Genomic DNA, 27,642 nt, shown 5'->3' on the forward strand with positions numbered 1-27,642 from the left:
TGAGGCAGGAATACAGGCTGGAAAGACAAAAAAAAAGAAATTAGCTAAGTCATAAACTTGGGACATTGACTTCACAGTGGGCTGCAGTCATTAGACGCTATCGTCAAACTGTTCGTGTGGTTTTAAAGTGCCAAAGTGAAAGACTGGTTTATTCAGGGAGTGGAAATAGCTCATGATTGCACTAATAGCTTCGTCATTACTGTAACAGCATGTTTTATCAGTTTTATAGCCACTATGTTACAAATGTTCATAGAGGCTTGATAAAAAACATTATACAGAAAATGCATTATTAGCTTCAATTTCCTTTTGAAAATTCTTATATGCGTTTGCATTCTATTGCAACATTTTCGTGGTCAATTGTGCCCCCTACTGGTAGAGATCAATAAATATTCATGCACCTGAACTGTTTCGGCCACAGACTCACTGTACCATGGGGCTGTACCCATCCATGGGCTGTACATGATGACAGAAACACACTTTTCTCACATTTTGATGTGGCCACACGTGTCTTCTGACTCTTACCACGGAGCGGTGCTGGGATCCCGGATGAACTTCATGTGGTGGCTGGTAGTGGCAGATCCTGAAAAAATCTAGAGAACACCGACATTAAGAGATGGGAACGAGCTGATATAAGTGGGCTAAGTATTCTCTTAATTGATTACGTTGTTTCAGCCATTTTGGGTAAAAACTGAGCAGCTTTGTAATAGAGCAATGACGCCACCTATCGGCCTGAAGGCAAAACATGGAAAAGTACAGGGCTATTGTGTATTTCCATTGCAAATAAGCTACTCATTCAAATCAGTAGTGTGTGTGAGTGTGTGTTTGTGTGTGTGAAGCATATAACAATATTGCATTTACAGTGTATCACATAATGTTAGAACAGAGTCTCTCATTGCACTACACATCTCACATTTGTCACCTATACATTTACTTATAGTAAAAGTACTGCTATTGTTATAAAATAACATCACTGCAGTAGAAGTACAGAGCACTATGTGATAAAACCATCCATCAAATACAAAAACTAAAACTTCTCCAACAAATACAGTTACCTCCCAAAGTTACTCAGGTACATGTACTTGAATAAATGTCTAGGCATAAACCATTGAGTGACATTCAAACCCAGTCTATATTTGTGTCATGTTAATTGTGGTTCATGTGACAATGGTATTTAGAGTGGACAAATCTGCTTGGCCCAAGTGTCACCCTGTCCCACCAGGCGGGCTCCTGGCCGACAGCGAGGGGTAGCCTAATGCTCTTACAAATGCTCATCTTAGCGTGCACTGTGGCACAGGTCACAGAGCATAGTGTTGTGTCCTCAGTTGTCAAATTAATACAAAATAACAGTCTGACTTTCTAAGGAGAGTGCAGAGTGAAAAGGCTAAGAACACCAAAAGGACACTGGACAAGTGACGCGAATAAACACAGTCAAATTGGTACTATTCAAATGTTTGTGAGCTGGTGTTCAGTTTGCACTATTGCTATAAAAGGACATAGAAGTGCTGAGATTTAGGAGGCCAAACTCCACACTATTAAGCATATGTAAAGCATTGTTAAATACGTACGTCCTCATGTATTCCTTATCATTTGTTGTCAAAGATATATATTACGGTTCATTTGCACTGTATTGTTAACTTGAAAGGTGCCCCATGCTAATCATACTTTAAACACATGCACATGATATGCCACAAGGGTTGTTTTATGCAGGACACAATGATAAATACCATACGATAATACTACCATAATCTTATATATGTGTAGCAAAACTATATAAAACTAAAAGAAAATGACTCTTTAATTCTCCTCTAGCAACAGCACAGAGGAATTTGAAATATTCACCCAATAATAAATTAATTTCACTTGTTGCACTGTTGACCTAGAAACAGTGGGGGACAAGCCAACTGCACTTCTAAACTCTGGCCATTTTCCAGCAGATCAAAGCCTGGCTAATCCTTTACTGTATGGAAGGGGGGACAACAGGTACAAGGGACCAAGATTGACTTATAAGAAGTTAGTTTGACCATTAAAATTGATGGAAATCTACAGTGGGAGCAAACAGGTGATGACAGTGATAAAGCAACTAGCAATGAAAACAGCGTGAAGGGTGTCATAGGCAAATGCAAGAAGGAGGAGGAGGGAACCGCACTTATTGGTCTGCTTGCTTGTGACGTGAGCGGCTTGTTGGATTGAAGTGCTGTGTCCTGCTGAATTTAATCCTAACTCATTAAGGAACAGTGAGCATGAGGCCGTGATCACCCTCTGGGGAGAGAGAGAGAGAGAGAGAGAGCGAGAGAGCGAGAAAGTGCCACAAAGAAGGAAGCCGCACAAAACAATCCTTCAAGGGAGATAAGTGGGCCTAATTTACAGCTTGAGGGGCGCAGAGGGCAAAGCAAGAAACATTTGTTTTTGTGTGTTTTTTTTCTTTTTTTACTTCTCATGCATGCTTTAGTGCATAACTGCTTTTGACTCCACCAAAGCATTTTTTGTATTTTTATTACAGCTCTGAGGTGTGGCCCGGGGTCAAGGATGCCCACAAACGGAATTAACAAGGCCTTGAAGCTACAGTTCGGCCTCATCAACTATGAGAACCGCTACCTTACAGCGGAGGCTTTTAGTTTTAAGGTGAATGCTTCAGGAAACAGCATGAAGAAGAAGCAGATTTGGACTTTGGAGCAGGACGAGAAGGATGGCCAAGCGGTGTTCCTGCGCAGCCACCTGCTACGGTACCTGGGGTCCGACAAGGATGGGAAGATCTCCTGCGGGGCGGAGAAGCCAGACGTTGACTGCAGATTCCTCATAGTGCCCCAGTCGGATGGCCGCTGGGCTCTGCAGTCAGAGACGTATAAACGTTACTTTGGAGGCTCGGCAGACTATCTCTCCTGCTTTGCCCAGGTCATAGGGGAGCAGGAGCTGTGGGCAGTCCACTTGGCTCTGCACCCACAAGCCAGTTTGCTCAGTCTGGCACGCAAACGCTATGCCCATCTGTCCGCCACAGATGGGGAGATCTCTGTAGACAGCAACATCCCCTGGGGGGTGGACTCTCTGGTCACCTTGGTGTATGTTGACGGAAAGTACAGTCTGAAGACTTGCGACAACCGCTTCCTCAGCAATGATGGTAAACTGGTGAAAGAGAGCAGCAACAGCACAAGCTTCACACTGGAGCTGAAGTCCGGCAAACTGGCCTTCAAAGACTGTGAGGGGAAGTACCTGAGTCCAGTGGGCCCCACAGGAACGCTGAGGTCCGGACGCTGTTCTAAACTGGGCAAAGACGAGCTGTTCGACCTGGAGGAGAGTCACCCACAAGTGGTGTTTCAAGCTGCCAATAAAAGATACGTCTCAGTCAAACAAGGTAGCACACCATCCTGAGCAATCGCAATAATCATGGTATTATTCTTTTATTTACCCACTCTTAGAGTACACACACACACGCACACGCACACGCACACGCACACGCACACACACACACACACACTCTCTCTGACCTATTGATCTGCCCAAGCAACCATGTTGGTAGAGGCTGCACAAGTAACATTTGTTTATTCAAATATTTGATATGGTGCATAAGGAACAAAGAGGTGCTTGGATTTGAGAGCTCATGCCGAGTGTCTTATACAACTCTAGTCCCTGACAGGGCCATTATTATGTCACATTGTGGTCAGCAAAGTCACCTTCTTTCTCACACTCAAATATACTGTATGTAAAAGCCTGTCCATAATCATTGTCCTCCAACTAAATCCCTCACTGTAGGATATGTTTAAGGAACATGTGTAAATGAAGGTAAGCATAGACACTGCTGGCTGCTCTATTATAGTGGCTGGACACACAGAGAAGGTATTTGTGGTAATGGGCTTTGTCATCTCCACTGTGTGTCCATTGAAGATTAAGCTGCGTGCAAATGACTTTGGGGCAGATCTGAGCCCCAAAGGTGTAAATTACCATCAATGCTTAAGCCTTGTAGTTACAAGTCCTTAAGCTTCATCACAGACAAATGTACTTCTAAATGTTCCAGTGGGAGAAAACATGGTGCTCACAGAAATCCCTGATTATTTACCTTTACGGGCATGGAAAACATAGTGGTTCATCTACATATTATGAGTAAAAAAACAAGCACACTTATTTTGTGTGCAAGTACAGTACGTGATCAAAGTTGCAACCATAACCTGTTGCATATCATACAGTAATTAACTGCAGAACTGTCGAAGTCAAGATTGCACTGGGCTTGCTCCCATTGTTTTTGCACCGGAATGTATTCAAACTCTCTTTTGGACTGAGAACAGCATTATTTAGTTTAAACAATACATATTGTAATTATGTTTAATCGTTGCTAAGTCATATTTTCAGGTGCACTGGACAGAAAGCTGCTTAGTTTGTCCTGCAGCGCAGATTTGCATTTCACCACTCAGGGAATTACAGCCAGCAAATGAATAGGAAGGGAGGAGGGGAGTGCGAGGATTAGGGTTGTAACAGGCTTAAGAGAAAGGCTGGAGGATATTTCGGTGGCACCTAATTTGAACTGCGGCAGACACAGTTGACTTATACGTGTCCGTGTATTCTGCTCCGCACGACACTCCACAGACTGATAAGAAGACTAAGGACTGAGAACAAATGTGAGGCACGCAGTAAAAGGACTACAACTATCTATCAGTTGTCTGGGGATTATCCATTGTAGACAAGATTTTCAAATATCTTTGTAAATCTCTACCACAACTATCTGCACCAAATGAGCAATGTTTAAAGTGCTCATTATTCTAAAGCGGCACACGGCTGCAGGGAAGTGCACCGTGTAATGATGACTAAGTGGAGTTCATGAAGCCTTGCATTTATCTGTGCATTTAAAGTTTGAAGCATTTTAAAGCTAATTTACTTTTATTTATGAGGCAATTTACCACAGATGCGTAGTGATGATGAGTGAATGTGCACTATAACATAGGTAGATTAGGCCTGCACAATATACTGCAAAAGTATGATTATTGTAATATTTCTTAAAGCAATGCCCACTTTGTAAGAAATGAAAATAAACTATCACAGAAATCGCCCAGAGATTTACAGTTTTTTCCTCAACACAACAATTCTTTGTTCCTGTTTTGATTGTGACACAGTTTTGCTAGAAAATAAATGGCCTTTTGTTTTATTTATGAGAGCTAAGTGAAGTTATACTTTATCCTAGGCAAATTCGTTCTCTGCATTTGACCCGCCTGGGAGCCCTTCAGAAACGCCTTGCAGGAGGATTACCCTGTTTACATGTTTTTAGTGGTAGGGAAACCCGGAGTACCCGGAGGAAACCTACACAGACACTACACAGATCGGCCCCCGACCTTCTAGCTGTGAAGCCTAAGCGCTAACCACTACGCCACCGTGCTGCCTAGTTATTGCAATGTTCAAGACAATTACCAAATATTATAGTTTTTTTTTTTTTCATGTTATGCAGCCCTAACGAAATAACTGTCTTTACTGTTTATTTCTTTACTCATTGACAACAGTATGGATAGAATTCTGAATTATGACTTCACAAAGAAAATGCAATTAAAATGCTGCTAATAACCTTCAAGTGGAGATAATAATAAAACTGCATGCGGCTGTCCAGATGAACTTTTTTAGTTGGCAATGGCTTACGATTGCTTCAATTTTATTTCGTGTAATGCTTAGTTGTATTTGATTCCCTTGTTCATTGTGAAACATTTTCTGATTTTATCTGCGAAAGGTGCCATATAAATAAAGTTTATTCTTCTTTCTACAGCGGAAAAAAGCTTTACTAAAATATATACCCCTTCTTACCATCAGGAGTGAGCATTTCAGCCAATCAGGACGCAGAGACTGACATGGAGACCTTCCAGATGGAGATTGACAAAGAGACCAAAAAGGCTATGTTCAGAACCAATGGCGGATCGTACTGGACCCTCGTGACCCATGGAGAGATCCAGTCCACTGCCACTGAAGTGTGAGTGCTTCCCTCTGCTGCATAGGGAGCATTAATGCCTGCTTTCTTTTGACTTCACGGTCAATATTCATATGTCTTTATTATGTTCCAGTGAGGTCACCACTATGTTCGACATCGAGTGGAGAGGACAAAGAGTGGCTCTCAAAGCCAGCAATGGGAAATTTGTCTGTACCAAGAAGAATGGCCAGCTGTCTGCAGTCAGCGACACTGTTGGTGAGTCATTGAATAACGTTCACTCTCACATCATGTACAGTACAGAACTATATCTATATATAGACTATATACCCGCGACCCGGCCCCGGATAAAGCGGAAGAAAATGGATGGATGGAGACTATATGTATATATATTTGTTTCAGGTGATGATGAGCTTTTTCTGATGAAGCTTATTAACCGGCCAATCCTCATCCTTCGTGGAGAAAATGGCTTTGTGTGTCACCACAAGAACTCCAACACTCTGGATGCAAATAGATCCGTCTATGATATATTTTCATTGATTTTCAACGATGGAGCGTACCACATAAAAAGTCAGTATAAAAATCTAAAGCCACACCACGCAACATTTCACCCAACATTTCACCCAACATTTCCATGGAGTGGTTGACTTAAAGGCAGGAGATGGAGATGTTAACGAGTAGCTCAAATGTTAAAGCAGTACTAAGCAACTGTTTTACCTTTTTGTAGTTCCTCTGGGGGTAATACAAGTGTTAATGGGATGATTGGGGGGTCTTTCATCTCCCACTGGTGTCTCTGGACAGAAAACCACACTTGCAGCTTTCTCTGCTCCGACCCAGAGCCACCAATACACACTATTGGAATCATGAAGAAGAAGCTAACAGGCTAACGGGCAAAGCTAACTGCGGGCTAGCACCACTTAAACAGTATTTACGTATTTACAGCCAAGTTTGAGTGAAAACAAATATCTCCATTGTGTAATTGGGTGTACAATATCCCTCTCTCCCTTTGTCTTTTCTGTCAGTGTAGTATTTACTCTCATGGACAATTAATGAGTAAAAAAACGCAACATGCTACGACACCTGCAGTGGCGCTTATGGCCTCTAGGGCCATTAAGGCGGCCAAATATTGGATTTAGAGCGGTTAGGACCTCATCCAAATCTATTCTTTGTGTACCCATTACCTATGTCTAGCTGGTCATTAGGATCATGTTGTATTGCTGGTAATATAGTCAAACTTTTATGCAGTCCCTTGAAGTAAGGATTATATTCAGAAAAGCAATGTAATTATATAAATACATACATACAGTGGTATGCAAAGGTTTGCAAAGGTTTCACTCCTTTAACTTTTCGACACATTGCCATACTATGGACCATAAACATAAATATATTTAGCTGAAATTTTACTAAGTTACACAAAATTGTGAAGTGGAATGAAATGTATTCATGATTTAGATTTTTTTTTAATTCATAAAAAACTGAAAAGTGGGATGTACAAAAGTATGGGCACCCTTTACTTTTAGTGCAGCCAATTGCCTTCAGAAGTTGCCTGATGATTGCTGAATGATCACATATTGACCCAATGACTAAATAGAGTCTACCTGTGTGTAATCTAATGTCAGTTCAAATACAACTGTTTTTCTGTTTGCCAGAGGACACATGGAGGCCACATGGTGGCTTCTGACAAACAGAAACGGGACTTCTTATGGTTTTCTTTCAAAAATGCCACTCTGCCATAAAGGCCAGATTTGTGCAGTGTGCGACTAATAGTGGTTCTGTGTACAGTTACCCCCACCTGAGCTGTAGCTCTCTGCAGTTTATCCAGGGTCATCATAGGTTTCTTGGTAACAGCTCTGGTCAGGCCTGTCCTTGTTCGGTCAGTAAGTTTAGGAGGATGGTCGGGTCTTGGTAGGTTTGCAGTGATGCCATACTCTTTTTTATTCCTGAATGGTGTATTTAACTGTACTTTGAGATATGTTCAAAGCTTTGGAAATCTTTTTATAACCAAACCTAGATTTATACTTCTCAAAAAACTTTGAGCCTGGACCTGTCTGGTGTGTTCTTGGACTTCATGATGCTGTCTGCTCCCCAATAGTCTCTAAACAGACCTCTGAGACCATCACAGAGCAGCTGTATTTGAACATTAGATGACACACAACATGTGATCATTCAGAAATCATCAGGGAACTTCTGAAGGCAATTGGTTGCACTAAAAGGAAAGGTTGCATATACTTTTGCACATCCCACTTTTCAGTTTTTTATTTATTAAAAAAAAATCTAAATCATGTATAAATTTCATTTCACTTCACGAGTGTGTGTCACTTACTGTGTCTTTCGCATAAAATTTCAGTTAATATATTAATGGTCCATAGTATGGCAAAATGTTGAAAAGTTAAAGGGGTGCCCAAACTTTTGCATACCACTGTACATACTCAGCAGTAGGTACGTGCATTTATGGTTAATCATTCACAAGTAACTCTCTGTATTCTTTGTGCAGGTGCTAGTGGTAAATACTGGTACATATCCAGTGATGGTCTGGTGTGTTCAGATGGAGAGAAGTCAGAGGACTTTTTTCTAGAGTTTGTGGAACATGGACGCCTCGCTATCAAAGGCTCCAATGGGAAGTATCTCCGTGGAGACCAGGGAGGTACTCTGATGGGAGTTGGTACTTGTATTGATGCTACTTCTCTGTGGGAGTACTGAGGAATCTGAGCTACTGCTGCCATTCTTGCTGCCACCAACATCCACAAAGTAACTCTGTACTGTCTGCCAGCTGCCCAAATCTATTGTTAAGAGGCCACAGCTATCACTGCGGTTGTCCGTGTTTCATCATGCCAATGCCAACTTCAGTGAAGGAAGACTGAATATGTATCTCATTAATATCTAACTGATTGATATAGTTACAGCAGGGCTTCCAGCTGAGTACAGCAGCCCTCTGAGGAGTCATGATACTCCTGACTCCTCACTCGGCCCTGTAACAATAGTTGGATCATTTGAATGCTGGTCCTTTTTCTGCAAACTATATACAAATATGGCATATTACTCATGCCAGTGGTGTCTTGTTTACATAAGTTGACCCATTTAAGGTTTTCTTTGATTTTTTTTTTTTCATACAGAAATATGAATTATAATATACCTTTGGTCTGTGGAAATAGAGCTCACAAGTGTACCGTATCGGGGGGGGGGGGCATCTGAATTAATACTGACAAATAAAACAACTCTGGTGTTCCCAGGGGCCTTAAAAACATACTGTCATTTCCTGCAATTGAAAAACAAAAACTTGTTGCTAATGGATATGAATACAGAGTGTTGGATACCGGATAAAAGTTAAAGCACTGCTGGTAAGTAAACAAGTAAGTGCTTTATTTGTAGTTATGCAATAGTACAATGAAATTGCGTAGATCGGATGTTAGGGGTAGTCCAATAAAATATTGATGTTAAAAACTAGAAATGAAAAAGGACACCATTTTTTAGATAGCACTAAAGAATGCTGTTGGTTTTTCCTGCTGAAATAAATGGGGGAGGGGCTTTAATGGAATAAATTAACATATTTTCTGTTTTTAAGATAACTGATAATGTAGTGTAGGATCAAAAACCTAGTACCATTAAAGTACTGTTATCAAGAAAAAAATGAAAGGTGCCCAACCCTATAAATATAATATAATATATATACTGTTAACATCACCGTGAATTAAATTTGAATCCAGCGAATTTGTTCCCTTTAATCTGTTGTGCACTGTGCACAAAAGAAAGTCATTTTGTGGAGATGCCTTTGAATGCTCTTGGTTCTACAAGGTTTCCAAACAAGGCCAATATTGTTTTTTTTATTTGGTTTGTGAAAAATATTATAAATGTTTATTTAGAAGACTACATTTGCACTGTTTATTGCCTGTATGTTGACGTTGCATTTTAAAATTTGCTAAATAAATGGGAGGCTATGGATGAGTAGCTCACAACTCAAAATATATTTGTTAGTACATGCACTGTATTGAACAGTTTCATTTTTTAATTTTGTATCTGCAAAATATAGTCAAAAGTCTTGTATCATCTTGTTTATGATAAAACAAATAAAACAGTTCTTTCTTTCAGCTGTCTTTACATGAGCTGTCCATAAAAACATCCTCTAAGTCATCTCTAAGAGGAAGCCAGAGTGGTTTTCTATTTTCCTGAAAACCTCAAAATTTGACTTGGACCAACGTAAAAAAATAAATAAAAAAAGAATACATGGACACATTTTGGTTGTAATAAATAATCTTCTGTAATTGTTTTTTGGTTGCTTATGGCAACAACCATTTTAAGTGAAATCCTCTAGAGGGCAGTGTGAACCGCTATTTGTGATGTCTCTATGGGTCCATACATATTTCATTGCGAGCAGGACCAGCACCTGCACGGCTCCATTACTGGCCACGTGTCACAAAAAGCTTCAGCTGTTTTCCAAATTGCAATTCCCCACTCTTCTCTAAAATCTGTTTTGGATCCTAGTCCGCTATTTGCATTTTTAAAGCTCGGAGTAAATACGTGTGGCAATTTCCTCATTATGCAAAGCTTCCCTGTTTGAATTTGTAATTGCTTTGGCAGAAGCAATGTTTGAGAATTAATACGCATGAATAGACTCACTTGTCAACTAAGCACCGAGATGAAGCGATCTCACACATTAACAAGAAACCCCTGTCCCAAATGGACTACACGTGCAGCAGGTTCAGGTGAACTATCTGACCCAGCGGTTTTCATCTGTCAGTAACCTCGTATATTATGGATCTCGAGGTGAACACAATGTAGCGCAGTTGCTTTGGCGCTGCTGCACAAAACCATCAAGGAATATGGATCCTTATTGGTTAAGGCTAAGCTGTGCAATAGTCAGTCTCCTATAAGATTGGTATTACAGTGATGAAATGAAAATGAAAAGCCTTGCCATGAAGCCATAAAGAAATAGGAATCTTTTCTACTGGTAAATGACTGAATGAAGAATTAAAAGTGTCCACACTATAAAACAACTGCAGACCCATTCATTTGTCTCAGTCATATTGTGCTGCTTTTAAACCGTCATAAATCATTTGGTCTGTGATCAATTCCAGTCATTCCAGAGAGATAACGCCTCTATATGAGAGTCAAGGATATTGTATGTGTGGAAGAAAAAGCTGATTTTAAATTCTCACCATGAGACTACAACATAACTGTATATAATGGGTTTGTCTGCTTTGAACTCTGCTGCAAACACTGCAGCCCATATATAGGGGCAAGTGCGATGCTGTGAAGCAGGCCAGGTGCACGGACTTGCATTGATCCAGGGAGGAAATTCTGAAAAGAGCTGCAACATAAGTTAAAACACACTAAAAATTGGTTGCATTTGTGTGAGATAAGGTTATTTACCTATTAGTTTGGAAAGAGGTTTGAATTTCATAATCACCAAATACGGGTATATGATGTATTGGAATAATTCAATGTATCATCACCTGCACAATGTCAGACACAACAAGAGTAAGTGGATATGACCAGCTCAAACCTGATCATTATTCATTATTCCACTGATATCCCTTCTGTAGAGTATGGCCTAACTCTCCTAGTCCCTTACACAAAAGATTATGTTTCCAACCCCAGTCAAGACCTAAGAGATCTCAGCACTGGCTGACTATTGTTTTTGGACCTCCAATATGAAGGATATTATGCCAAAGCTTGAAATCACCTTTAATATAGGACACAATCTTTTAGCGATTTGCTAATGTCTAGATATACCACAAACATTGGACATAGGGACACAGACACTTGTTCCAACAGAGCCAATAATTCAGCGTTTACTGTAACCTCAAGAGTTACAAAATTGCCCTGACATTTTCTTCTAAAGCTGTTTCACTTCCAGTTTATTGCAGCTGTCTTACTATTTTGGGGAGGAAAAAAACAGTCTAATTAGAGCATAAAAGCAAATGCAAGCGCTCACAATTTAAACATGCCTTAAATATCACAGCGCTTTAGAGCAGAAGAGAGGAGATTCCTGTTTCCCAATAGGACTGAAACAATCAACAGCATTCAGCTGTTGCACACTGTGGCATCTCATAAGTGTTGTTAGAGAATGATTCAACCAAAAGCGTGATTGCTTTTAGATACCAGTGGTTCTCAAACTCTTTTTTAGACTTTGTTTATTTTAAGAGATCATTTCCTTTATGTCTTTGTGATGTTTTAGGTTTTTCTGGTTTACACAAGACCAAGTCCTGATATAAACTTGATCTTGGTCTGGTGGTTAAAAAAAAAAAAAAAAAAAAATGTAGAAAAAAAAAGAAGAAAATTGGACATGAAGAAAAAGGCATATTGCAAGAATTACAAGGTAAATAATATAAATAAACAGATAATTTCAGTGATCATGTAAGCACAGTTTTCTGCCTGGATTTGAACATTGTTTGGGTTGATGCCTGTTTTCTAAAACTGAACTGCAGCCTTGCCGTGTTTACTCAGACTCAGAAGTCTGCAGGAGACTGAGGTTCTTAGACCCCAAGATAGTTCATGTCGTAGGTCTCTTTAAATCTGAGTCTGGCAATGTGCTTTAGATGGTTAAAAAGTTGCTGATGGTATTGATTTAATGTGCGTTTAAAGTTCAGGTCTGAGTCCATTATATCCCCTCAAGACTCATGGAGACTGCTATTACTTTCTGTTTGTTTCTGAGGATCGTCCAATGCAGTATTCAATCTATTCTCAAAAAATGTGCTACAGCGGCAGGTGGGATGAGATCACACCAACCAGAGTCTCATCATCAGCCATGCATCCCAATTAGTTTATCTTTGGGCCTCCCTGCCTCCCTGCTCGAGGGGGAGCACCAGGAGGTTTAGAATAAGCTGGAAAATGGTATATCTGACTTTTTCAAATATATCCATACCTTTCTGTATAGGACCTGTGGAATGAATTTCATGAAGAACATAAACTTAATTGGAGTGATTACATAATAACAATAAAAATTAGGGCCGGGACTTTTTTTTTTTTTTCTCGATTAATAGTTCAAGATAAAATAGCCTAGATCAGTGGTTCCCAAAGTAGCGAGCATTGAGCTCAGTATTTCACAACATAAAAAAAATATCATTTCTTATTAGTTCTTGCAGATTTTGGGAGTCCCTGCCTGAAAAGTTTTAGAATCCCTGACCTAGAAGATGATGTTATTAGGTTGTGTTCACATTCTTGAATTTCATGTCATAGTTCAGATGGAGAGCAGAGGCCAATACAACTCAATGCCAAGGACACAGTTTTGGAAATACATTTCCAAACAGAAAATATCCAAATGTTGAACCTGATCATCAAGCCTGCCTCATTAACCTTGTAGCCGGAAGTTCTTTCATCTGAATAACATCAAGTACATCATTTTGTACATTGTCGGCACTTTTGCACACCTTTCTGAGACACTAATTTGGTGTTAGTTCAAGGGATGCACCGATCCAGTGCTGTTTTTGGCAGCACTTTTAGTTTTAGTCTTAATCTTTGTCTTTTGGATGAAAAATGCTTTTAGTTTTAGTCACATTTTATTCAGTTTCATTATCAATAATAATAATTCATTTTGATAAGTATGGGAAATTGGGATAATGAATAATAATCTCTTGGCTTTATGTAGCTTTTGACAAACGATTACACCACAATAGGCTGTGGCAGCAGTGTCATTGTGAACAAGACTTTCCCTAAAAGCGCCGCTCTCCTCTCCCTGACAACATCCAGGCCACGTGACGGCACTGCTCCATGTGTCACATGTTTCGAGTGTGTTCTCATGATCCGCACAAGCTCTGTTTGCCAACGTGCTGACGATTCACTTTCTCCCATTTTCGTCTTGTCTCGTCTCATTGATGTAAACTCATTTACCTGTCGTCATGTTTTAGTCACCAAAGAGGTCATTTTAGTTCATTATCGTTACGTTATCGTCATCTTCGTTGATGAAAACAACACTGCACTGACCCGATACTGGTATCGGATATCGGAACCAATATCCGTAAAAATACAATATCGGGTATCGGCTACAAATGTCCAATACTCAAGATACTGAACCAATACCAGTTTTGGCTCTCACCGCTTTAAAAACACAACTTTCACCAACCAAATCTAAGTGAATATGGGCAGAACCTGGGGAATTCAATCACTGAGTTGGTTTTAACCTCCACAAACATATTTGTGATCGCTGCGGCATTTTGCGGCTAGCAAAGGACGCTAAAGCTATCGGCAACATGCTAATGCTAACACCAACTAATCAAGGCTCGGACAGAAACTATGATTGGATCACGTAAAGGAGTTTTAGTTTATGAATGCTGTTAAATAATAAGTAATATAACATGTTAGCCATATGCACAAATTATAATGACCAGATCAATTTATTTGAGTTAGCTCGTCATATATTTAGAGTAGAAAAGTCCAGTTATTTTTCTTTAATGCTTTTCCATCACAGTTTATCAATAGATTGCCTATAATTTACAACATCTTGTTTGCAAGAGAAAATGAGACTTTATTATCACAAACAATGGCGAAAAGAGGACCAACATTTTCATTCACAGCAGCTACTTTTAAGAAAGTCTCTTGAAATCAGTTAATATCGGATATCGGCAGATACTCAAACCACCAGTACTGGTATCGGAAGCAAAAAGCTGGATCGGTTCATCTCTAGTTAGTTCATATGAGATGAGAGAGAAGTGTCTCAGGTCCAGCTATTACAGTAATATTAACCATAAACCAAGTAAAAACTCCACAACTCAATTTTAAACAGGCTCTTTACAATGTTGTGATGTCATGTGAACGTAACCTATTGAAGGCCTAATACAGGGGTGAGAACATGGCCCTCCTCAGTCAAACATATATAACAGAAGGAGCATCATTACTCTACTATGGCGTGTTCTGTTGTCGTAAATAATGACAGATGGCAAAATGTCACCATTGGCGTGTCAACCAGAGGTCACCTGTCTCAGAGGATGAATAAATTCGCTTCATACCGCCGTGATTATTCAGCCTTGATTGTCTCCCACACTAGCTTAGTTTATGTGGCTAGAAATGTAATTAATTCAGCCGCACTGCACTTTATTGTTTAGTATGCCCATGCCCGGCGTGTCAACAAGTCATTTTTAGACTCCATTCAATTAACTGTAGATTGACATGTCCTTGCTTATTTCCCCCTGCCTTTCTAGTCGCATGTGTAATCACAAATAAAAAGTGGGGTGCATTCAGTTAGGCTACGTGATTGTTGGAATCAAAAGTCATTAAATTTACTGACCTTGTAGATTGTCAAACAGCCCAAATAATGTTCAGAGTACAGCAGAATACCTGACCAAACAATGTACAAAAACATTTTCTCACACAACAAAATGTGTACAGCCTCAGGAGTGCTGATGACCATACTTACAATACAAACGTTCAAATCAAATATGAAAAGTTTTGGTGTTTCCATTACTGGTGCCAAATTATGGAATGATTTAAGCACAGATCTAAAACTGTGCTCAAGTATGAATCAGTTCAAGAAGAAGAAGCATTTTTAAAAAAAATATGAGACAACAGAACTTCCAAGTGTCATGTATGTGCCTTCTTTTTCATTTTTCGGATAATAGTTTACCTTGTTATTATTGCTACTTACCAATTTTCTTTTGAGTTTTGAGAAACTATTTAGGAACAGGAAATTGATGTTATCAATCTGTTTTTGAAATAGGGGGTGGGGTTAAATAAGTTAAACTTCTCCTCACTCCTTTTTGGACATGTGCATTTGTATTTGACTTTTCAAGGGAACTGACAAGTTTGCTTTTGTCTTTTTGATTTGTTTAAATTAAATGGTTAAATAAAGAAGAAAATACAACAAAGAAAATAAAAAACACCTGTGGATTATAATGAAAACAATCTGAGCTTTAGGCCTTTTTCTATGTTGATGTTAGAGCATTTTATGAATTAACTTATTTTGAGATAAAACAGTGAGAGAACAATTGTAAAGTGCTATATAACACTTAGAAACCTCTACACCTTGAAGTGATTGGAAGCGAAGTCTTCCGCACATTTTCCTGTAGAGTAGGCACTGCACAGATTTATTTCCCATTGAGACGCAACGTGAAGTGCATACTGGAATGGATTCAATACGTCCACGAGTAATGGCGGAGCTGACTCGTCCGGACTCCAGGTCTATATGGGCCCAGGTACAATGGAGAATTTGTGGCAGAGCCCGAAAATTGCCTCTCACTCAAGGCCTTCCCTGCGCACCCTGACAGGTCCAGTTTTACAAAGAAGAATGGGGGTACATCTGCAATGGGAAAGGGTTGACACTCACAGTATGTAATGTGTGATCGGCTGAAAAAGTAATTTGTTTGGTCCATTCACAAATCTGTGTAGCAGCTGTCAAGTGCTGCATTTCTACTCACTCAACTCCAAGGACATACCTTCCCAGAGCTTTTATTTTCTTTGAGAATGACTTGCAATGAGACACAAATTCCATGCAACTTAATGTCACCATAGAGACAGAAGCAGACATTAAAAGGGAGTAGTTTTTTTTCCCAGATGCAAAGCTTTGAATAATTTCACTGCAAGGACTGTTAGTCAATCATGTGGGTATGTAAGGACAAAAATACAATTCCTCAGTGCAGAAATACATTGAGAAATGTCTTCCATAAACACATGATTAGCAATAGCTTATGCAAGTATATCCAATCAATTAAACTACTTTTAGGTAAGTCCACTCATAAAAAATCTAGTATCTGCCATTTATCCCCTTATCTGCTGCAAGATCTGCAAAGTTTCTTGCCAATTCCCAGAAAAGAAAAAAATATATATAAATCTCTGTAAACTAAAATACAATACATAAAATAGAATTCATAATAGCCAGGAAAGAGGACGCCGTAAAATATTTTTTTTAGAAACGTACAGCAATTCTAGGTTAATGTAGTAGGTCACAGACAGACATTTATTAACCCTCTTAAATACTATGGATACATATTTATTATGGTATAGTTGGTTTGTTGCAGGCTTAGCCTATACGCGCGCCAGTAGAAATGAAGAGGCGTTAAATCAGCGCAACGGGACCGGAAGTTGAGTAAAAATAAAATATTATCTTTCGAAACAAATGGAAGCCTTGTGGGTTTTGTTTTCTAGGACCGCTGCACATCGGAAGTCATCTACTGCATTCCTTTGCATTGACGTTGGATAAAAGCGGGAGCGCTGCGATTGCGGTCACTCGTTTCCAAGTATCGGACTCAAAAGCGCACCTCTCGCAGTTCTTTCAATCAGAAACAGGTGTTGGACGATAGTCGCCATTCATTCTCCTAATATGTCCGTAACCGCAGCTGTGACGGAGGTGTTGCACTTTGGAGACTGATCCAACTGGAGCGCTTTTACGCACGAGCACATCCCCAGAGCCACAGTTTGCGCTCTGTGGATGCGGACTGTGTAGGATGAGGTACAGCCGGGTGGTCATTACCGCGGGTTTCACAGGATTGTTAAGTTTCTGCCTTCTGGCTGTGGCTATTGGGACCGATTATTGGTACATTATTGATGTGCATAAACCAAACTCCTCTTCGTCCGAGGACTATTATTCCCATTCTGGATTGTGGAGAATCAATGAAGGTAGGCTAAGGAAATTTAAGATCATGTTATTATATTTCAGATCAGCCCTGGCAAAGTTTTGACTGCAAATTTAATTGTAACAGAACGTTGAATGGTTGTATTTTTCTCACAGTATTTGCCCTTTTGAGGCAATCAAGAATAATTGGCTACATGTTATATTGATCATAATACTCCTGAATTGTACCCCTCCATCATGCTGCGCTACCATAATTGCCTTCTGTTCAAAAGATGCAACTGCTGGGAATGTGAAAGTGACTAAACATTGAGAAAGGACTTTGTTTTCTCCATTCAATTTCAGTGGCATATGCCGTCTCCTAGGGATTGGGACTTAAGGGACCGTGGGACGCACTGAGACACTGAAATGACAACAGCATGCGCTTCACATAAGTCATCATGCCCTGCATCTTAAGATAGCAGGAAGTCCAGCAGAGATGATGTGAAGGCCACTGCTGTGCTGCCTTTTGGTCCAGCAGGTGTCCAATCTGTTGCAAAGGGGCGTCCACAGATCACACATTAAAACGGCCGAGAATGGAACGAGTGGTTGTTGCATCACCTTTGGCAAAGGGGTGTGAAAGTGTCAGACATTTATGATTAATGTTGCAAGGACAAAAAAATAACGGTACATCTTTTTCCTTCTTTGAGCGTAACCTTTATCTGTGACATTTTCAGGCGCAAACAAGAGCTCGGTTATCCCCTCCTTCACCGCCAACACGTCCAGCCTGTCAGATGTGGAGAAGGACCTTCTCAGTGAGTGCTTCTGTCGCCGACTGATAAAGCCTCGGGCACTCAGACTGGCACGTACAGAACAATTTATAATTGACAGCAGGCAGAAATAGGTACTTTCCTGGAGATGGGCGCTTTCAAGGGGTCATCGGCTCACAATGTGGATCAGTCAACTAAGTAGCATGGTATATGACCTACAGACCTATAGAGCTTTGAATGGATAATGACTGAGCATAACAAAAGATAGTTCTTTTAATCATGCCCCAGTATAGATGAGGCAGTAGTGGTTGACAATGGCCATAGGCAACTGGATATAATAAGATCTCCAAAACTGCACTGATGAAGGTGACTTTGTAGCCCAAATAAACCTAAACCAGGCAGAAAGTATCATTTGTAAATGTGTATTCAGCATTTAGCACAGCATGCCTAAACTGGCAAGGTTGTCATGTTGAATAGTTATGCCAAAATGCATTTGAAAACAGCTCTAAAAGTCTGTACGGGCACACTCATATACACTATAAACAGACTGCAGCCCTACCGTCAGCCGGTCTGTGAATCTGTACAAATGATGTTGCATGTAATCTGTGAAATGTATTCAAGTCAGTCTTACGTGTTAAGTGCTCATCGTGCACGTCAATGTCTTCTTATACTGCTTTGCATGTTTTTATTCACATCGGTTTCCAGGGATGATAAACTACCCGCCTTGTGTTATAAAATAGACTTGATGAGTTTATATGTGTTGATCATGTACAAATTCAAGAATAACAAAACAAATCCACCTTCGTAGGATATTGCATTCGCTGGTTTTCAATAGATTGTCTTGTGATTGCCCAAACAGACACTCCAAAGCTTTCACTATCGCACTGCTTTTATTAGCTTTCTTCAAGCAGTGGTAATGAAAAGCAATGGCTCCCTGGGTGACTCTATTGAAACCTCAGCAGTTTTTGTAAATAGTGGCCGTCAGCGTAAGTGTAAAGTGTTGTATGTATCTATGTGAGAACAACATTGCCTTGAGTGAGTTTGTTTTGGATTTCAGCTTTGCACAAGATGGTGGTGATCATCCTGCCCCTCAGCCTGATCCTGCTGGTGTTTGCTTGGATAGTGGGGCTCGTGAGTTCACTGGCCTGCAGTCCCACGCTGCTGGCCGGATCAGCCGCCTATATATTCTTCTGCAGTAAGTCTGCCCATATCTTCGTTGTTTTCTCAATGTGAAAATGCCTGGAAAACAAAGAGCAACAATTGGTCATTCGCCAAAAGCCACTGCGCTCCTTATGTCGGTCCAAATGTTAAATGGACAAGGGAACATCGATAAGGGCCCCATAAGCAGTACTTAATCTCAATCAGAAGATCACCCTAATATTACTCCAATACAAGGTTGGTGTTTTGTGTTCTGTCGATGCTGCTGAAATAACACAGCTCCACCCAAAAGAGTAGGCTGAGACACATGCACACTCGAGTTGGACACAATAGCATGTTGCACTCACAAGTACTCTGGGGTTAACAGCAAAAACACCCACTGTTGTGCTTCATTCGAGGCAATGGTCAAAGCAATAATCTTCGTCGATATTAATTTAGCTTAATGAATAATACACCAAATGATCGCTTTGTTTTGCCACGATCCCTTCTCACATAATGTTGCTGATGAGATATGCACATGAACAGCGATATTGATCAGCCCATTAGGAGTGATTGGCGTTCGGGGCGGAGTGGGGACCAAATTGCAGAGGAGTTTGTGGCCTTGATTGGTAGACAGGAAATAATCAGCCTGCTCTAATTTGAACACAGAAAGTGCACACAGTGAGCTTTCATCTGAGCGCCATCCATCACGCCATTATTTAGGCCTTGTTTATTGCTGGGCCAGTTTTCAGTGAAGCGAAACACATCGTCTAACTTCGAATACGAAATGAATGAGGAGTTGAAATAAGCTCAAGGACATTAGGCATAAAAAAGGCATTTTTTTTAATGGATTTGATGGTTTGCTTTTATGGTAAGTTCTGCAATTACATTCCATTTCCATTTGCAAGAGTGAGACAATGACTAGGGAAGATATCGTACAATCAGTGTAATAATTATTTCTACTGCTACTACAGGTTCTGCACTAACTGAGGAATGGCATACTAACAATAAGTTATTATGTTTTTTGGATTATAGTACACACCAACAAACACGCTCTCATTCATCCTAGCTATTGTACATGCTTTAGGGTTAGGGAAAACCTACGCAGGCACAGGGACAACATGAAAACCCCATACAGAAAGACAAAGACATCGCCTACACTAACACTTTTTGATTATAGATCATAATTATTTCTGTATTTCTGAAATAATGGTTTATCCTGTGAAAAGCAATGTGCCATACCGGGTAAATTGCACAGATTGTGAAGCTCAAGCTATAGTTACCTATATAGCTGATAAATAGACCCTTTTGATGGTCAATATACAAATTATGCTTGTGGCCCATTGGCCTTTATTCTAGTCGAAAGAGCTGGATTTCCAGGCATGCCTCCAAAATGCATTTGAATCTCAGCCTAATGTTGCAAATGTGCAAAGAGGACTCTCATATGTGGAAATGCTCAGCTGTGGAATTGGCCTCCACTGGTAACACTTGTGGTGAAAGGTTATTACTGCTGTGTCCACAGGAGATCAAAATGGGGAGTATAGGTCTGAAAGATTTTTCTCGGAAACCTCATAAATGCATTTGGCCTTTGGACCCAGAAGTGGAGTATGGTGGCAAAATATATATATTAGTTGAAAGGGGCAGGGATTGACGTTTGTTAAAAGCTCTTTATGTGCTACTTCCAACCATATTTCCTTTTTTCTCAGTATCGAGGCTTTGTTTAAAAACTGAACAACCGGGAGAGAAATAAGAGAAATGTTAACCTTTTTTTCTTAATAGTAATCAGAAGATTTAGCTTCAGCTTTTCTGTCCGTGTAGACGAGATGCTAAAATTTGCATCAGCAGTGGGAGCGGATATTATAGAGTTTCCCATCTCAGTGACAGCTAAAAAACCTCCCATGTCGTGCAGAGGAGACAGCTCATTCCAGGGCTCACACCAAAGTATGCAAAAAACAAGAATGGTTTTATCTTCTTTTTTTTTCTGGACAGCAGCACGGACAAGCTTTTCTTGTTTTCTTCGATTTTCTGCACACTATTTAAAATGGTGGATGTCTTGAATTCTGCCACATAAAATAACAATGACTGCGACAGGAAATATGTTTTTTTTTTATTTTTCTCTTTTGACGAATGACAGCCAGGACATGCAGCCCCATCTCCACCGCCTTCTGTGACCTGACACGTCACTTTCTATATGGTCTTTCAAATTTACCCTCACTTGTACAGAACATTATGTTATGGAAAAGGAAACTGAGCAGTGATGGAAAGTATCCTCATCGCATGTAACTTACTTCATTGGGTTTTAATTTTTTACTGCTTGTGGATAAAGATTTGTTCTAACATGTCGAGTTACTTCAGTTTGTGAATATTTGTGAGCTGAAAGCCCTCTTGTTTCCCTTGTGCCTTGAGGAGTGGCACAGAGCAAAGCTCAGTGTGGGTGCTTATGTCATTTTCCCAGTAATTCTCTGTGATTGCTCGGCCTGATACTTGTAACACTGTGAAGACACAGGGCCAAGGATCTGATAAAATTATGTCAAATCGAGTCTTTTTCCACACAATTTACAGTTACTAAAGAGTACGGTAATTCTATTTTAATAGGCATCATCTAATACCATATAAAGCGGGGGGGTCAGGCAGTGTATGAATGTAAGCTAATGAAGTCCAGTTGAGTGCACTGCATGACTGTGATGGTTTCTATTATTATTACACATAATTACACCCCTTGTTCTTTTAATTAATTTGGCAGCTGACATTGAAAGCAGTGACAAAATGCATTTAGGCACATCTTATTAACGCTTAGTTTAGTTTATTTGTTTATTTGAGCAGTTAACAATCTGCTCAAAAGGAGTGGGCTGAAGCAAAGAGCTTATGAGCACCTACACTCGAAATCAATACAATAAAAAGTACAAGGAACATAGTGCAAAGGGAACAAAACAACAATAAATTACAACAGCAAAAGAAGTGGATTATATGCACTTACAGTATCGGATCATGGTAGAAATGTCCAAATGTAATTACAATATCAATCATACCATTAGCAGCATCATATTTTGATTTGCCTCATTGGCAAAAGAGAACCTGTTACACTTCAAAAGTGTCTATTTTAACACAGACCAAACAGACCAAACACACTGTTTACTCATTCTTGTGATTTTAATAAAGATCAGACCACATTTTATGACCAATTTAGGCAGAAATGTAAGAAATTCCAAATGGTGTACTTACTTTTTCCTCCCACTGTAAGCACAACCTCTCAGTAGGTGTCTTGAACTTTGGTCGCTTGCATACAATAAATCACTGCATAATACTGTTGATTCCCCAAATTAACATATTTATTGCATCAACCCGCAGGTCTCTTTACTCTGTCTGGCCTCTGCATCTACATACGCTATTCCAACAAGGCCATGGAGGAGTTCCAACAGGTGGTGCCCCCGGAAACCCTCTCCTACGTGAACGTGTCTTTTGGGTGGTCTCTCGCCTCCGCCTGGCTCTCCTACAGCCTGGAGATCGTCACTGGACTGACGCTGTTGCTCGCCGCGCGGATAAGCCAGATGAAAGGACACTACGATTCAGGCGTGGCTATTGCCATGTTATAGAGTTTGGGATTGAATGTTATAATTAAGTGTTAAAGTAAAAATATGTTATGTTTGTTGAGGGCAAGCAACGTCCATAGATTTATAGCCAAAACAGTGTCAATAAAGTGCACAAGAAAGTCGTGGTAGAGCTTGTTTCGCTGCTAAGTCACTGCTTGTGAATACTACATCTAAGTCCACAATGTTACTTGGCTTATTATTATGGAATGTGCCACTAATCTCAGAATACTCAGCGGTTTTGAGGACTCAATCGCGAACTCTGTAGAGTTTTATTTTTGCAATTTTAGACAGAAGAAACCACTTTCAGGCTTTGTATACTGCTGCGTTTATTGAAAAGTGCTGTTGTAATTTTGTCACTTGTGTAAAGCAAATGCCATGCAAAAAGAGCAATTCATGCAGTTATTATGAGCAGCTGTATGCAGTTGTATTCAATGTTTTGTGGATGTTGAAGTCGTCTTGTCGTGCCATACTGTTGTTCAAAATCGGTGCTTTACGGGGCATCGGGGGAATGCATGTTTTTTTCTGTGAGGTGCTCTTGAAAATGACTGTCATTGAAAGGAAGTGCAGCTGGTCGGACCGATATCATTTTATAATTGGGCCTCAGTTGTCCCCACATGCACCACCAGGCCTCTACCTACGATGCTTGCTGACACCGCACATGCACAGAGGCAGAGTCCAAATGTGATAAAGTGGGAAAGTAGAAAAAGGAGAAGCAGAGTGCCAATGTCGCTATTCACAAAAGTAAAGACTGCCCTGGGAGTAGTACAGGGGAAAATGTTCAGCCCATTGATTCAAAAGGCCCCAGTCTCAAAATGGTGGCAAAAAAAACAAAGAAAAGGAATAGTTTGAACTCATAGGAGAAAATTATGTTTTTTTTCTTCAAAATGTGAGATGATCAAGATTGGATTCAAGGTGGACATTTAACGCCTTGGTGGAGGGAAAAGAGCCAATTGTTCGCTTTACCAGCTTATCTTTATGTACTGTTTGTAAAGCTGACATTTTGTTCACCTTCTAATTACCACTTTCTCATTACAATCAGTCTCTGAAATGGAATGTGCACTTTATTTTGCAACTTCAAATAAGAAGATATCTCCAGTTTTTTCAGTAACCTAGGAAACCGAATATGAACAATACAAAAAAAAATCACAGGAAAAAAGGAAATTGCAGAAAACAAGACACAATGTCTGTGACGAGGCACTGAGCAAACATGAAACAAGTTTACTAATGCATCAGTGCACTTTACAACAAAACCCTGAAAACTGTGCGTCACCATAAAAGCTATTTGTCACTAACCTATTAGGCTATAGTTGCCCCTGTGTTCTTCTATGTGTGCTCTATAAAAGGAGTTTTCCTTATGTTTCCATGAGTGAAACAGCTCTTTGTTGAAGATGTACTGTACTTTTGTTTGCTTGTGTATTATGTTATAAACCAATAAAAGAATGTTATTAGGATACATTTCTAATTTGTGTTATTTAGCTGTTTATTACTTTCTGTTGCAGGCTTCTGAATGTAAATATACTGGAGGAAGGATTGTAGTTGTAGAATCAATGGTGACAAGCTGAGAAGTCCAAACAGCCTGACTGACCAGTAAATTGTACAATGCCTCTTTCTTGTATTTAAAAGCCAAGTGCGGTCGACAACAATGAGCTCTTCAGACTACACCCAGTGTAATGGGATCAATGACAGAGCAAGTACATCACAGACGTTTCAGTGCAGTACAAAGAAACTCTGGTGGTAGTCAATCCATCCTTAAACAAAGGCTGGAAAAAATATATGAGAATACATATTGTGGCAAAAAGCTATAGCCATCATCAGTATGAACCTTTTCGAAGCCACTTACAGAGCGCAATGAGATTGACACATTTATTAGAGAGATCCAAAAGAGTAAATTTGAGAGTTTATTGCAAAGCTTTTGAGACGTAGCTGTGTTATTCCTTGGAGAACTGAGAGCCCTCACAAACGTGTTGTAAACACAAAGCACAAACAAGAGTTACAAGTAACAGGTTGTTTGGTGCTCCCTGGGGCTTTCTCTGGGAGGAAACAAATAATACTACAACAAATTAAATAGTAAAAAATGTATGGGAGAGGAGCACCGGTGCAGGAAGCACTTCATTTTCATGTCATTTTTCAGTGAGCCCTTGTTAATGGCAGATATGGGAACTTTTGGACTAAAGCTGCAAAGACAAAAAGCTGCTCTGTCTAAACCTTTTCCTATAGTCTACAATATCTTGGTTACAGAAAAAAATCCATTTGCTTTTTAATGTTGAAAAGAAAGCTCTGTTAAATACACTACATTTAGAGTAATGCACCTATGGCTCTTTATCTGAGGCTTACCTCTTGAAAAGTGTTTATTTCGGCCAGTGTGATATGCCACATGATAGATGCCAATAAGTCAAAGAGACAACCCCATCGTCCACTCAGCTGTTTGTTGACCGTCTCTGTAATCTAGATGCTACACTGAGGAAAGCTTATAAAGGAAGAGGCACAGCACAGCTCCTCACTCACACCGCTCGCGTTTCATATATTAAGCTCGACTGAAATCCCATTAAACTTTTATAGAAGAAAATAATTCAATCGGCTGTGGCAGAGGAGCTCCGGAGTTTGGCCATTACTCTCAGTCCGGCGCCCTTGCTCTTGACAGAAGACAATAATTCCGACTAAAGGCAAACCTCTCGGCATGATGATTTTATGAATTTACAGAAGAAAAGGCCATTGTTGTTTTGAATACACAAGGAGTGTTTTCTTTGCACACATCCCTGTTGTTGAAAGACTTATTTGTAGAGGACATTGTATCATCCAAACATTTGTTAAAGGGACTATACAGAGTTTAAAAATGCAAAAAATTATGTATTTTCCTCCCCCTTCATGTTCCAGCCATGTCCTAATGTGTAGAATGAGTTCAGACCTGTTCACTACAACTGCCTATAAAATCCCGCACTGTCACTCAAAAAGTTGTTACTTCGGGTCCAAATTACCGTCATGCACGAGCTTAATATAGAAGGTACAGTTACACGTATGACCTGAGGTGGCAGTAGTGAATATAAAATAGCCAACTTGCATCTAGCCCCTTTAACTACTTCGTGACTCGCTATTTTTCAAATTTTCTCAAATTTCAAATTGGACAACAAGTAAATATGATAACATGGAGATATGAAAATCAGATTTGTCAAAAACAGTTTACATGATGTGTGATGAGTTCAGTTACCCTCCTATTATCCTATTATTACTACCATCCTAACTTTGCAATTAATTTATAAAGACTCTCTAACTACCAATCCCTGCTCCTGTCTCCAAGACCAAATTGGTGCTATCGCAGTCATCTGCACTTTAAGTTCAAAGATTGAATATGGAGATTCTGTCTTGGAGGTTCACAAACTGGTACAGTCAGGCCCATAAATAAAAATTCTCATCTTTGTGGCTCGATAAACCACCACAAAAGATGTCAAATCATTTGAAACACCAAGATGTGCTTAAACTGCAGGCGTTCAGCTTTAAAGGAATAGGCCACCGTTTTTGCATACTGAGATATGTTCTTACCCTGAGCTTAGACGAGTTAAATTCTAAACCACCAAGAGCACATCAAACACAAAAGAACGTTACATTTCCCCATAACGAACAACCAAATCATTTTTTAACGCTACATCTGGTTTGATCGTGGGGGATTTTCATCAAGATGGGAACGGTTGTTGACAATTACCAGTTGATTTGTGCCTGTGCGTTCTCCCTTATTGCCTCTGGGGTGACTTCATTTTCACTCTTCCTGGCTTAATTGTCAAGCACTTTCTGAGCTGATTACGTTTTAATTGTAGGATGCTACTTGTCTAATGATTTAAATTCATAGGCAAACTTTTGGAGAAGGATGCATAAAGATACACAAAATTTACTAGTACCCATCTTGAATAATAGCTTGGACTTTTTCCTTATTTTCTCCTGAATGTATGATATAAATGGACACTGGAAAATAGGGATATTCCTTGCAAATACAAATACGTAACGCCACAAGGGTCCTGTAGATAAATTCTTCATGAGGTGCATTTAGAAGCCATGAATGTAGATTTTAATGCCACCATCATCCATTTCTTCGTCCTTGTATTACAAGTGTAGGCTTTTGAATAAAAAGCATGAAATCACATCCATTGACATTTGGAGTGGCGTATTGTATCAAAACCAGCAGTTACAGGTGTGCACAGCGTGATTGCTCCTTTTCAAAGCGGTAAAAGTCGGACTCATTTCCCCCTCACCTCATCTCTCGGCGGAAAATATGCTACCCCATGGTCAGTACGGTGCAGGCTACTTGATTCTCACACAGCTGTGCCTCTCCTCTGCTGCTGGTAGACATCACTCAGATCTTTTGGCTGTGTCTCTGGATGGTTGCAGCGACAGAATGCCAGGATGAAGTGGTCTCATAAAGAGAGGAGGGTCCTTAATCCCCTGGAGGAGCGTGAGTGAGATGTGTTTTCTCTTACGCCTCGCGCGAACCACTTGGAAAGGTAATTAGACCTGTCCAGTGTGCAGCAGCGGGAATGGAGCCCTCTGACTTCAAATGGCCAAGAACGTGATTGGGGGTATATATATGTAGAAAAAATATACACCAGCAAAGACATCAGGTGAAAAGTGCACCGTGGTTAGGATAAGGAGAAAACAACAGAGCAAACAGCACATAGAAATAAATAAATAGTTAAGCAAATATTTCTTTTTATTGCATTGCACGGCGGCTTAGGGCCAGGTTGCAGCATATGGCATTCAGTATAAGCTTCATGGGGACGTCATCTGCTC

General features: G+C 40.0%; 3 protein-coding genes across 4 annotated transcripts in view; 2 read left to right on the forward strand and 1 right to left on the reverse strand.

The window, feature by feature from the left end:
- socs3a (suppressor of cytokine signaling 3a) overlaps positions 1-27,642 on the reverse strand; it is a 165,388-nt gene that overhangs the window by 110,397 nt on the left and 27,349 nt on the right. The window lies entirely within an intron of this gene.
- fscn2a (fascin actin-bundling protein 2a, retinal) lies at positions 1,647-9,363 on the forward strand. 2 transcript variants are annotated; one of them, XM_079563991.1, is made up of 5 exons: positions 1,647-3,349; positions 5,782-5,938; positions 6,030-6,151; positions 6,296-6,463; positions 8,388-9,363. In XM_079563991.1, the coding sequence occupies exons 1-5, from the start codon at positions 2,527-2,529 to the stop codon at positions 8,591-8,593; spliced, it is 1,476 nt and encodes a 491-aa protein (XP_079420117.1). In that variant the 5' UTR covers positions 1,647-2,526; the 3' UTR covers positions 8,594-9,363. The 2 variants fall into 2 exon arrangements, with proteins under 2 accessions (XP_079420117.1, XP_079420116.1); XM_079563990.1 differs by having other exon boundaries at positions 6,030-6,463.
- LOC306968772 (transmembrane protein 235) lies at positions 17,021-22,909 on the forward strand. The gene is made up of 4 exons (XM_079564262.1): positions 17,021-17,437; positions 18,107-18,184; positions 19,197-19,334; positions 22,625-22,909. Exons 1-4 carry the CDS (start codon positions 17,266-17,268, stop codon positions 22,867-22,869), a joined length of 633 nt encoding a protein of 210 aa, XP_079420388.1. The 5' UTR covers positions 17,021-17,265; the 3' UTR covers positions 22,870-22,909.

Source organism: Gobius niger, assembly GCF_951799975.1.
Source record: "Gobius niger genome assembly, chromosome: 10".
Lineage (NCBI taxonomy): Eukaryota > Metazoa > Chordata > Actinopteri > Gobiiformes > Gobiidae > Gobius > Gobius niger.